Source organism: Taudactylus pleione, unplaced genomic scaffold, assembly GCF_031769625.1.
Source record: "Taudactylus pleione unplaced genomic scaffold, aTauple2 ptg000995l, whole genome shotgun sequence".
Classification (NCBI taxonomy): Eukaryota; Metazoa; Chordata; class Amphibia; order Anura; family Myobatrachidae; genus Taudactylus; species Taudactylus pleione.
The window spans coordinates 465,969-480,063 of NW_028285396.1; the positions used below are offsets into that span (position 1 = coordinate 465,969).

A 14,095-nucleotide genomic window follows, 5' to 3' on the forward strand; every position below is an offset into this window, starting at 1 on the left:
ACAGCACAAACATTAATTAATGCAGGATATAAATGATAATGTTTGATAAAGTGCTAATCTTCTACATGCCAAGTTGTCACAATCAGCAGTAGCAGGTTCTTACCCAAGACTAAGTTTTTGCAGCGAGCCCAATACATTTTCCCTGGTAATGGAATCTTGTTCTTCTGCCCTCAGGGTTTCCTCTAATGAGTGTAGCAAATTAGCATTTTGGCTGAGATAACCACGGCCTGTGACAGAGGAATGGTGTAAACTTCTTAAACATCATGAATCATAAGTTTCTGCATAAATATCAGGAGCTTTACGGGCTTCTTTTTTGTGGATGTGCGTGCCTATTGTGTGTGGTCACCCCATATGTAAATGAGCTACACAAACACAAAGTGCAAGAAATTGTATCATTTTGTTTCTATGGCCTCCACCATTTAAAAAAGAAGATAGAAGGTACAGTATATGGCTATGGAGAGTTTGAGTATTTTCACTTTAAAAGCCATACTAAATAATCTTGCATTCCAATAATAACTTGGTGGAAGTCTCATCCCTGGGACTCCTTACCACCTGCACTATTTAGCAGGGTTCCAGCAATAACATTTAGCTAAACCACCTCAGCGGTGCTAGGCTCATAGCTAGGAATATAATAGCAGATAGGTGGTAAATAGTACTTCTGCTACGGAAGGACCCCATGAATACATAAAGTTATTGGCAGAGATCCTTGCAGTATATGAGGAGCCTATAAAACAGTGGAAATCCCTCTAGGGGATGTAGTCAGGATCCCGGTGGTCAGAATCCCGGCTCCGGAATTCCGACTGTCATCAGGATCCTGGCTCTGGAATACCTACGGTCAAATTCCCAACGGTGAGGATTAGGGTTAGGGCTTGGGTTTAGGCACTTGGGAGAGGGTTAGGCTGCGAGAGGGAATGGTTAGGTTACGTAGCGGGAGGGTTGGGTTAGCGTTAGAATACTTACCAACATGCTTTGGGATTTTGACCGTCATGATTCTGGAGCCAGCATGGTCACCGTCGTGATTCTGACCGTCGGGATACTGTACCCAACCCCCCTTTAGCCCACCCCCCAAAACGAAATGATCAGTAAAGAAAAGATTTAATAAGATTTCTTATCTCCATAATTCTCATTAAGAGCCATGTTGATGTAGATGACTAAATTACTATATAGAATATCAACTGGTCCTTAGATTATATTTAGATCTGTGTCTTACCATCAGCTAATGATGCAAAAGCATTGATGAGGCGGGCGGTATACTGTCTGACTACCTCATTTTTGGAATGCAGCAGCTGCAAAACATTTCTCTTCTGGGGAAAAAAAAGCCAACAAGAGAATCTGTCACAGATATCTAAATAGTACACTTGCAGTGTATTTCTGACCATTCTCATAGAGATGGAGGGTCAGCTGAAAATAAATACTATGGTTTTTACAGGGAAGACTGCATTGAATTTCTTTAATATTGGCATTTAGGATAGATAAATGCTTGTCATCTATATCCTGCTCACCTTCCCATTTTGGTAGTCTAAAAGATCATTTGTTATATAAGCCTGAAGAACGGTATCTCTCTGCTCCCCGGGCTGGGAACAAGTAAAGCGCTGAAAAAAAAAACATACAAAATGCTGTACTCATTGCAACACATACTGACAACACTGATTATTTTAAGTAGAATACAAATCTTAATTCGGTTAGCTTGCTTTAGAATGCTAATTTTTCACTTGTTTGTATTGATGTTAAATTATTTAGTCTAAACAGTGCAAGAGAAAAATGTGACAGAAGAAAAAAACAGCAACACAAAATAAAAAAGAAAAATAATTCTAATAGATAAGAAACTGTTTTGCATTATTTCAAAACTATACAATGTACACTTTCACCAAAATCTTCTGAACATATCATCGCTGAGGCAGAATTACATCATGATATAGATTATCCTTTATTTATTAAGTGTTAACATACCATACTGCAAAGGATCTGTACATTGACACAAACAAAATATATACAATGCCCAAATGAGCTTAAAATAAAAGGTGAGATATAAAAGAATGATTGAACGATTACGACATCGTAATCGTTCAATCGCTCATTAATCGCGCATAAATCGGGCAGTATAATGTTGGAAACGACCAGCGATGCGCGCTCCCGCTGGTCGTTTCCGATATCAATTATTGCCTGAACATGCCGGCCAATCTGCCGATAAACAACAGATTGGGCATGTTTGGGGATGAGGGAGGCTGCTTGCACTGAATGACAAATCGTTCAGTGTAGGCACAGCACAGGATGAGGAACGACTGTACGATTACAATGTTGTAATCGTACTGTCGTTCCTCTATCGGCAAGTGGATATGTGGCATAAGTGATGTGGGAAACAATTGATATAGAAGTGATCACAATATTATCTCTCACACACACTGGGCCAAATGTCATATTGTGCGATTTGGCAAAGATGCTGACACGATTTAAGTCTAGCAATTTTTTCAGGCAAAAGCAGGTATGTGAGCTCCTGCATTCTTGTCCCGTATTATACAAATCAGTCACAGTGGTAATGCACCTTTTCAAACCTTTGACAAATCTGGGTGTGTAGACTAAATCTCCCTTTTTAGTGTGACAAAGAAAACACTGAATTCTCTGAACATTAGGAGTCAAACTTAATTCAAAGCACCATACAATTTGGGCAGGGCCGTAGGACAGGGTGTGCGAGTGTTGCCGTCGCCGAGGGTGCAGGAACCTGGGGGCGGCATTAGATTCAAGGGTGCCTGGAACGGCAGCCTGCAGCCAGTATCGCTGATGCAGAGCTTCCCAGGGCGTCTCCAGGCAGGCACACGGCAGCCTGTACAGCCAGCCAGAGCATCTGGAAGATGCATCAGGCAGTGCTGTACTTTCCTGTGCTGAAACCCCTATCCACCTCAGCATGACATCACTTGTTCAGGGGGCAGAGCAGGCAAAGGGCGCATGCCGCCCTGCTCCGCCACTAAATGTGGGTCAGCATTATAAAATATGACATACAGATGTATAGTATGTCAGCTAATCACAAACAAAATATGTTCTCTAAGTTATAAAACCATGACATACAGACATACACACGGATGCAAAATGCTCTCAAGCATGTATTTCCTAACGGTGTGGAAAAACCTGAATGATGACTGTTACGAATAAGTCAGCAAAGTAGCTGAAGGGAATTTCAGCAGGAAGTAATCACTTGAGCTCATGTTTTGTCATGTAGTGATTGATGTTCAAAAGCGAATGTTTCACCACATTTTAGTTATTTTTAGAAATATAGTCTAGAGGGTGAATAGTCACAGGACTCCTTAACTTAAATTTGCGAACTTTAAACACAAAATACTGCAACAATTTAGAGTCTGGTTGGAGCAGAATTTAATTTCGATAGATACAGGTATGCCCAATATTTGTGAACGTGTAATGCTGCTCTGCGCTACTCACCCAGCGCAAGGCTTGCAGGATCAATGCTTTCAAACGATCATTACCATATACCAAGTCTTTCTTAAGCTTCTCATAATCTAGAGATGGCAACAAAGGCACCTCATGTGGTATTCTGTAACAAAGAAAGTGATTGGCTGAGATTTACTAATGATTTCAAAATGAAATAGACTCAGGATAATAGTTTCAATTTATTTTTATTGTAATTCATTTCTGTTGACATGTATTTCAATGCTGTGGATTTCCAAGATTATACTGTATATCTAGATCACAACCTTCTCTAGCACTTGCACCTGGATGACTTATTATAATAAATTCCTTCTGCATTAGGGGAGCAGAGAGACTAGGTAAGTTCCCCCTCTACAGTCTACATTGTAAGCTATACCAACAACGAGGCAGGGCATTTGATAAAGAGCTGATCCCTAATTTCCTTATAAACCCCCTATAACAGCCTGCCTTTGTCATTTCCCTTCACAGGGAGAAGAGTATAAATTCGGCTATAGTTTTTTAAATTACTGTTTTTTTTCTTTACATTTCTGTGCATGGCAGAATGGTACCCCATATTCCCACTCTCTTTACAAACTTTTGTTCCCACCCACAGCTCTGAACCAAGTGGACACACAAATGACTAGGGTTAGAGAATAATAATTGTGGGTGTTACTCCTGCAAGTTTCTCAATCATCCATTTCATTCATGTCTGTTGACTGAAAAAAGATAAAATGAAATACAACTTCGTTTTGATCTACCAGATATTGTAATTTAATAAGGCACCGCCTTGATACAAATTTCCCTGGGGATTACTGTCAAGCTCCTATAAGATCACTCTAGCCTAGACCATGTCACCAGGGACAATAAAACCGTAACATCACAGATTCTGGTCTTCACAGTGTCAGAGCCATGATGATCAGACACAGTCTCACCAAAGCCCCTCACTATGATTATAATGTGGCTATAACCACCTTCTACCATATGTTTTATTCAACTCTCTTTAATAATAAGGAAAAGGTTTTTCAACTGGTGATTTCAAGAAACGATAAAGGGCAGAAAGGGCCAGCTGGCTTCCCAAAGTCAATCAGTCTTCATTCACAAGGGTTTTTCTTTTCTTTTTTTCTTTACAAGAAGCAGGGGATATGAGTGGTTGTCTGGAATAGCTACACTTTTAGATTTTTTATTTAGTTTGACAGTGGGGAGGTGCCAGGTGTTCAGTTTTCTCTTTTTATTAGTTCTTGATACTTTCCTGGTCTTCTCCAGAGGGCTGCCGCTTGCCTCTCATTTATGGGTGGCTTTGAGACCTTCCACCATCTGTGTACCTTGCTTACTGTTAAAACTTTTCTCAGATGCTTTTAGAATGTCACATAGCCAGGAATGCTTTGCCCACTATAGCAGCTGCTTTTTTTATTTTGTTCCTTGCCTAATGGTAATTTGCTAAGGAACAGGAGAAACAGGGATATCAGTAGAAAAGGGAATCCGTCTTCCTCACAGAACACTGCCTCCCAGAAGGTGGAAATTACTCCCCTAAATGCCCTGATGGAACATGGACGGAGCTCTATTAAATTATATCAGTTTTAAAACTAGTTATTCTGCATTTACCATTCTATAGACAGAAGAGAACTCAATGTAGCAACAACCTACCTACTGTATAGTAAAATACCAATTTATGGATTTACAGTATTAGAGATACATTTTTACAATCAAAGCCATTAATAGCTGCTACTGTATAAATGTCATCAAACCTACCAATCTTTAAAGCATTTATTTGCTTAACAAAGGATGACAAAGACATTGGAATGTGCCGCATCTAGAGTAACTGGAATGTGCTTCGTGTGCGGAGGTGTGTGTGTACGTATGTTGTAATCAGTTATCTGCAGCTTGTTATCTGGTTAGGCTGGTTTGGTTATTATACAGTAAATACCATGTTCTTTAGAGCAGTAAACGTACATGGGTATAATTGATGCTCTCAGCAAAGAAGAAGCCTGAAAAGAAAAAGAAAAGAAAACAATAATGGAAATATAAAAACAAACTTTTCACAAATGAACACAAAGGAAATACTTTAGAAATGTATCAGAAGGATTAATATGTAGTTATGTTGGTTAGAAAGCAATGGGTGAGATGAACAGGAGCAGGTAGAACACAGAGTGGACAACTATATGTATTTATTTCATCATGCAGCTATTACCAATATAATCAAGTAAGTAATGGGTTAAAGTGGAAGAAGTGGTTGTGAATTCACAAAATCAATACATGAAGTGTCAAAATTAGTACCAGTTTTTCTCTCTCCCTGTACCAGCCTTTCTAGACTTTGTCTGGGATATGGGCAGTGGGGTAAGCAGAGGGAGGGCTAGCCGCCCGCCACACAAGTTAAGCAGCCCAGCAAGCAAGCAATTCTGGCTCCTGGCAGCATGGAGCCTGGACAGGAGAGATGTCCCGTTCCCTGGAGGTATCTCTCAATTCACCGCCACTGCACTCATTCAGACACCATTAAAATGATGTTGCCTGTCAATCCGTAAGACCGAGAGAGACTTGGGGTGCTGGTGAGAGGCAGGTGTTGCCAGGGAGAGGTCGGGGTGTTTGATGGTGAGTGGGTGGTTTCTGGTGAGAAGATGGAGGTGCTGGAAAGAAGATGGAGGTGCTAGTGAGAGGAGGGAGAGCCTTCATCAGTGCATGGCTGTTCGGCGGCTGCCTAATATGTTTTTTTGGTCGTGATAATGGGGGGGGGGGGGGAGATTTGGAGGGATGATGTGTATAAGTTCAAGGAATTTAATAAGTATAAAAGAGTTTTATTATGAGGGTGAAGGGGTTAATGGGTTAACTCTTTAATAGAGTTAAGATGAAGGGGTTAATGCTTCGGCGGCTGTGACACTGTGTGGTAGCGTTTCGCATGTAGATACACCTGCACGTGGAATATAGACATCCCACATATCATTTTAATCAGCAGAAGCTGCTTGTGCACTCTATTCCCATAGCTGTGCGTATAAGATGAATTGGAAGGTAAAATGTTGCACAAAAAGATGCTCAGCGCTACCAAGTCATGCCACAGCATGGCGCAACTAGAAGGGCTGTTTAACGCGCAAGGAGGCTAGATGTATGTGGACACATCTGTAGGAGCTGATTGGTTGGTAGTTTATCATGCTCCAATTTATCACTTTCCAGAACTTAGTATATCTGCCCCTGAGGGAGTTAATATATATTAATTAAATTAACTGATGGTGCGGGGAGTGATTAGGATAAGGAAGTTAATTTAAGGGGCTAATGGGTTGATTGATTGGGCTGTTACGATGATGCTGAAAAAGTTAATGACTTTTGAGGAGGGATTCATTAGTGATGAAGGGATGATTTTTGTCAAAAATGTTTTGTGTGGCAGTCTCAAAACTGCTCTTTGCATTGTATGGTGGTCTCATAACTGCTCTACGTAGTATATGGTGGTCTCAGAACTGCTCTCTGTATTGTGTGGTAGTCACAAAATTTGTTTTATATTGTACAATATTCTCTCTGTATTGTATGGCGGCCACTGCAATGCTGTGTGTACTATATGGTGGACACTGTAGGCACTTTTTTCTGTATAGCAATCAAGGAGTTCTGGTTGTATTGATTTGTACGGTTTCTGTAGTGTGTGAGTCTGCAGGGGTATTAATGTAATGTTAGGGGTAATTATTGATTGGATGCAAATAATGTATTTAAATGCTAATACTTGAAACACCTGGGTCGCCTTTTTTTTTTTCCAAATTCGCTCCACACACACACACACATATATACAGTACATGCATACCTACATTTACACACACATTATACATACACCTTTTGCAATCCTTATTCTGAAAGCTGAACTTTTAGGTGTGAATATAAAACATCCTGTTCAAACAAATTTGTCAATCGCAAAGAAGTCTTATCTCTGTGATATTTCTTTGGTGATTTATACCTCAGGGCTTGTGACGCACTTTCATCATAAAGATTATATAAACAAAATGTAAAAGTGCTGATGTAAATTTTTTAATTTTATACGTGACGTTTCGCTACAGCTACATTAGCTATAGTGATAAATAACGTCTACAATGTTGCTCTTCAAAATTAAAATATGCCCTCCTCACTACGTGCAGGGTGCTAGAATGAATCCTTATTATATATGTACACACAGTATATATATTTATATATTAATTTTCAGACAACAATATTGTAACTTTGTTATACCTTGAAAAGCGATATTACCTTTTAAATATCTGAAGGCTTTCATAATTATGATTACAATGAATTTTGATATACTGATATACTTTGTAATCGGAACGGCTAATTATACATGTTATGTTAAGTGGTGTGAGAATTGTAATGTTGTTTTTAGACATATGCAAAATTTGAGACATATCACTTTTCTAGTGTTGTTGCATTTTTTACTAATAAACAAAATCATTGTTCACATAACCACGGCTTAGTATAGATTATTTGAACACTATACTCTTCTGACTTCAGTGCAGTGCTGAGGTTCATTTGGCTGTTGTTCCCTACAAGAGTGTAACAACTACTGACTGCTTCCTATAGTAAGATGCTGAAAGGTTTGCCTGTATTGTGAGGTCAATCTGTGTGTCCGACTTGAATCCATTCCACGCATGCTGACAATGTCCGTCACAAGAGTCACATGCCTTCACTAACGACCTCTTACATTACTCCAGTTTTAATAACAGCTATAACATTACATCTAGAAAAAAAAAAAAAAGAAATCTCTGAAATAGAGGGTGTCCTATTACCAGCTAGGTCTCAATTTACTATTTACACACAATACCTTTGTGTCCTGAGAATAGATGCGATTAGCACCATAGTGGTTCCCAGATGAAAATAGCTCAGGTACAATTACAGAAAGCATGACTGGTGAGGTAAGGGAATTTATTGGGTAACATGTATACCAATGAGTCACTGCATCAGAATAGAACCCACCCACTGCAAATATTGCACAAAAATGTTTAATAACAAGCAATATGTAACCAAACTGGGGGCCTTATGAGTCATGTTTGCCTCCATTGTGAGGTCCCATATCAGTTTGTGGCTTCTTACATCATGACAATTGCTCCTGTCACAAGAGGCGTCTGTATGTAGGCTTACACACAGGCTATAAACTGACACAGTACAAAGCAGAATGTGGGTGGGTGGGTGTAAAAAGAATAATTTTCTAAATATGCTGCACAAATATCTGTAAATTGATTCTGTAAATCAGTACCCTATAAGCATTGTATCCTCCCCATATCTGCTCACATGAGAACACAGGCGGCATGAAAATGTATTGAGACTAGGGGTGAGCGGGTTCGGATTTCTGAAATCCGAACCCCCCCGAGCCGAGTCAGATCCGAGTCAGGCTCGACTTTTCCCGCCTGACTCGGATCTGAAATCGAGGCAAAACGTCATCATCCCGCCTTCCGGGTCTCGCGGGTTTTGGATCCTATATAAGGTACCCGCGTCGGCGCCATTTTCTCACTCGGCTGTGGACAGTGAAGAGGGAGGGTGGGAGTTAAGGCTGGCTGGGCTGTGTAGTGTAGTGTAGTGCTGCTGTTGTCCACTACTTCAAAGTCCATAGGGGCTGGCTGTGTTGTGCTGTGCTGCTGTTGTTAATAGGGGCTGTGTCCACTACTTCAAAGTTCATAGGGGCTGGCTGGACTGTGTTGTGCAGTCAGTTCTCCATAGGGGCTGTGTCCACTCCAAAGTCCTGTGCAGTGTCCCAGTCCTAAAGGGGTGCTGTAGTGTTGTCCAGGGTGTGCTCTGTAAATCAGGGGTGCTCCCCCCAAGTGCTAAAAAAATTATATTTTTTCTGTGTTTGTGAATTGTGTGCGCAGTAGCCGCACGTGCATCAACAAAGTAATGCCAAGCGTGCGCCTGTGTCATAAGTAAAGGGCCGGCTGGCTTGACCGTTAAAGGGTGCTGTAAGCCCCAAAGTACACTCCAAACCAAAAAAATATATATTTTCTGTGTTTGTGAATTGTGTGCGCAGTAGCCGCACGTGCATCAACAAAGTAGTGCCAAGCGTGCGCCTGTGTCATAAGTAAAGGGCCGGCTGGCTTGACCGTTAAAGGGTGCTGTAACCCCCAAAGTACACTCCAGTCCAAACCAAAAAACAAAATATTTTTTCTGTGTTTGTGAATTGTGTGCGCAGTAGCCGCACGTGCATCAACAAAGTAGTGTCAAGCGTGCGCCTGTGTCATAAGTAAAGGGCCGGCTGGCTTGACCGTTAAAGGGTGCTGTAACCCCCAAAGTACACTCCAAACCAAAAAAAAAAATATTTTCTGTGTTTGTGAATTGTGTGCGCAGTAGCCGCACGTGCATCAACAAAGTAGTGCCAAGCGTGCGCCTGTGTCATAAGTAAAGGGCCGGCTGGCTTGACTGTTAAAGGGTGCTGTAACCCCCAAAGTACACTCCAAACCAAAAAAATATATATTTTCTGTGTTTGTGAATTGTGTGCGCAGTAGCTGCACGTGCATCAACAAAGTAGTGCCAAGCGTGTGCCTGTGTCATAAGTAAAGGGTCGGCTGGCTTGACCGTTAAAGGGTGCTGTAACCCCCAAAGTACACTCCAAACCAAATAACAAAATATTTTTTCTGTGTTTGTGAATTGTGTGCGCAGTAGCCGCACGTGCATCAACAAAGTAGTGCCAAGCGTGCCCCTGTGTCATAAGTAAAGGGCCGGCTGGCTTGACTGTTAAAGGGTGCTGTAACCCCCAAAGTACACTCCAAACCAAAAAAATATATATTTTCTGTGTTTGTGAATTGTGTGCACTGTGGCTGCACGTGCATCAACAAAGGAGCAGCGCCAAGCGTGCGCCTGTGTCCCATAAGTAAAGAGCCGGCTGGCTCATTTCTTAAAGGGTGGTGTAACCCACAAAGTGCACTACTCTCCAGCAAAAATAAAAAAATATTTTCTGTGTTTGTGTGCGCTTTAGCCGCACGTATATATCAATATAACATAAATGGAGGACCAAACTTTCTCTGATAAAAATAAAATAGGGAAAGATCAAGAACCACTTCCTCCTAGTGCTGTTGCTGCTGCTGGGAGTTGTTCATCATCCCAGAGAGGAAGTAGGAACACCACTACTTTTACTAAACAATTGACCCTCCAACAGTCCCCTAGTCATCCTGAAGCAAAACGTATAACTGAGGCCTTGACTGCTATGTTGGTGTTAGATGTGCGTCCGGTATCCGCCATTAGTGCAGTGGGATTTAGACAATTGATGGAGGTAGTGTGTCCCCGGTTCCAAATCCCGTCTAGATTTCACCTGCATCCTCAAAGCAGCAGCGACAAGCGTGCGTCTGTCTGTTAAAGGGTGGTGTAACCCTCAAAGTGCGCTCCACAAACAATAAAACAATTCCTATTTTTTTTTCTGTCTTTGTGAAATGTGTGGGCTGTAGCCGCACCTGCATCCTTAAAGCAGCAGCGACAAGCGTGCGTCTGTCTGTTAAAGGTTGGTGTAACCCTCAAAGTGCGCTCCACAAACAATAAAACAATTCCTATTTTTTTTTCTGTCTTTGTGAAATGTGTGCGATGTAGCCGCACGTGCATCCTTAAAGCAGCAGCGACAAGCGTGCGTCTGTCTGTTAAAGGATTACATCGGTGACAGCATCCAAGTAGGCATGTCAGACAGTCCGTACCTGTACTGGCAGGAAAAAGAAGCAATTTGGAGGTCCCTGTACAAACTGGCTCTATTTTATCTGAGTTGCCCCCCCTCCAGTGTGTACTCCGAAAGAGTGTTTAGTGCAGCCGGGAACCTTGTCAGCGAAAGGTGTAGGAGGTTGCTTCCACAAAATGTGGAGAAGATGATGTTCATAAAATGAATTATCAACTCTTCCAGGGAGACCAGCCTCCAGAACGTACAGAGGGACCTGTGGTTGTGGATTCCAGCAGGGACGAATTAATACTCTGTGAGGATGAGGATGTACACAACACTGAAGAGGGTGAGGAATCGGTGGATGAGGAGGATGAGGACGACATCTTGCCTCCATAGAGCCAGTTTGTGCAGGGACAAATTAATTGCCAGCTTGTTTTGTGGGGGCCCAAACGAACCAATCATTTCAGCCACAGTTGTGTGGCAGACCCTGGCGCTGAAATGATTGGTTTGTTAAAGTGTGCATGTCCTGTTTATACAACATAAGGGTGGGTGGGAGGGGCCTAGTTTTTCAAACTGCCATCCTGTCTGCCACTGCAGTATCACGCCTAGATGGGTCACGTGTTTGTGCCGCCCACTCGTGTCGCTTAGCATAGTCATCCAGCTACCTCGGTGCAACCTTTTGGACATAAAAACACTATTGTGAGGTGTGAGGTGTTCAGAATAGACTGGAAATGAGTGGTAATTAAGGTTATTGAGGTTAATAATAGCATAGGAGCAGAAAAACCTACAAATTCTGTGATTTAGCTGTTTTTATGCTTTTTTTCAAAAAAATACAGATCCAAAACACAAAACCCAGAACCCAAAACACGGAAGGGTGGTTTTGGCAAAACCAATCCAGATCCAAAACACGAAGAAAGATCCAGATCCAAAACCAAAACACAAAACATGAAAAGTGGCCGGTGCACACCCCTAATTGAGACGCCCATAGGCGGCTTCGCAGATCCAAGCAAGCAAAGACGCATGGGTGGTCGCAGGTCTTTTGATAACAGACCATCTGAATTACTCTATGGTCGCGCGGAATGGCCACAGAGAACTGAGACACTGGAGCCATGTTTACGGGATCACAGTTGTAGGCCCGAGACACGCTCCGAAAAACGGTCACACGCCTGCATTTTTGCCCTCGCACCAGCCCCCCATACGATCCTTGACGGTCAACCAATTTGCGAAGGAATCCTCACTAGGAGCGTGCGCAGTGTGACCATGACGCATGCACAGTCGCGCGATAATTACTCACCTGCGTAAATATCGGCATTGCGCACAACTCTGAATCAGACTCACAGTGCCTTAAATTAGAAACAGGGCTTCTGGTAGTCCCTATATACAGGGGATGTACTGCGCTTAGTCCGTGTCTGTGTGTGTTGCGATCTGTAGGGTGTGTATAGATAAGGTGGATACCTAGGTGATGTTATGAAATCTACTTGTGCATTGCATGTAAAAAAGAATGCTGGATGCCAGTGTGGGGTAAAGTGGTTTAATTGATGTTTATACAAGGTGGTTACTCAGTGCAGATGTACAAAAGCATACTGTAACTGATTAAACATCACATAATGGAAAAGTCTCTGCAATTAAGCAGTAATATCCAATTCTTAAGGTGCGAATCCACTAACAGACAGAGAAATGAGAGCACGATTACGACATTGCAATCGTGCTGTCGTTTCACAGTCTGTGATGTGCCTACACTGAACGTTCAGTCGTTCAGTGTAGGCACAGCCATCATCCGTGATCGTCAGGCTGACCAGCAGATGATAGATGTCAAAAACGACCAAAGGGCACGCGCATCGCTGGTCGTTGTTGACATTTAAATGCCCGTAGTGGATACGCACCTTTAAATCTACTATGCATATGCTATTAAGGGTTTAGAAAAACCAGTTGCCAGTTCATTAGTGATTGGTATTTCTATTGCAGACCAGGTAGAAAGAGGGCAGTAGTGCTGCCCTCAAACACATCCACCATTCAAGAGAATATATATCACTTACCAGCACTGTATGGTGATATTGTATGTTGGATTTTTTTTCATTAGTGATCTGATCACTTTGCATTACATAAGAATCTCCTATAAAACTATATGGAAAATGTAATTTTATGATTAAATTAGCACAAAAGTCACCTGTCCTTCAGTAACCCTGGTTTTCCCCAAAAAGAGCTGAAAAAAGGACATTGCTTAACCTTTGTCTCCTGTATCTTAGCATAAAGGATCATGTGGTTTGACATTCATATCCTCTTTGTTCATGGAATGCACTGCCCGCAGGCATCGTCCAGTGTACAGAGAGCCCAAGTACAAGTGTGGAATCCCATCTGGGATGCAGGGACATAGAACTGAGTGTGTGTTTATTGAGAAATCATTTTAAAGGGTGTTTTCACCTTAAATATGCATTATACTTAATACCCCATCTCAATAGTGTTCCTCTTCCCTGGTAGCCTCCTGCCATTCACTGTAGTATGCAAAGTCCGGATTCAGTATGATTTAGCCTAACCCTAAGTCCCCCCCATGGGAACCCTAAACCTAATCCTGCCCCCCCTCCCCCACCGCGCGGCTGTCCGCGCCGGCGCCCGGCTTACCTTTGATTGGTAAGCCGGGTGTCTGGCTCCCAGAGTAGGGAAAATGACTGGCGTCGGGATTTCAACGCCGGTCATTTAACCCTTGCTGGGATTATACAGTCGGGAAGCCGGTGGTCGGGATTCTGTCCATCGGCTTCCCGACAGTTACCTGCAAAGTCCTTGGACTGACATAGCTGGGACCTCTGCATACCATGTTCAGCACTGTTTGGCTGTCATCGTAGCAGAGGAGATTACACACTAAAGGCTTTTAATTAGATCCTTGTGTTTCGATCAGAACATGTTGAACATTAATGTTTGTAGCCCAAACATAGCATTTCCTCTCTTGTGATACAATGTATCCTGACAATCCTAAGCAATTATGGAACTAGATGTAAGAGATTATTGGTTTAATTCTAGACAAAATTTATATACAGATACTTATACAACTGCTTGAAAAAAATGTGTTCCATTATATATAACAAATAAACACAC

The 14,095-nt window shown here is 42.0% G+C and overlaps 1 protein-coding gene across 6 annotated transcripts in view; it reads right to left on the reverse strand.

Moving 5' to 3' along the window:
- The window catches only part of ARMC9 (armadillo repeat containing 9), a 185,628-nt gene that overhangs the window by 41,033 nt on the left and 130,500 nt on the right, over positions 1-14,095 (reverse strand). For all 6 annotated transcript variants that reach the window (XM_088460934.1, XM_088460937.1, XM_088460935.1 and 3 more), the window contains 5 exons: positions 5,368-5,402; positions 3,433-3,544; positions 1,503-1,592; positions 1,211-1,304; positions 104-227 (listed from right to left, as the gene is read on the reverse strand). In XM_088460934.1, the coding sequence (XP_088317060.1) occupies positions 104-227; positions 1,211-1,304; positions 1,503-1,592; positions 3,433-3,544; positions 5,368-5,402 (455 nt within the window). The remainder of the gene's footprint in view (positions 1-103; positions 228-1,210; positions 1,305-1,502; positions 1,593-3,432; positions 3,545-5,367; positions 5,403-14,095) is intronic.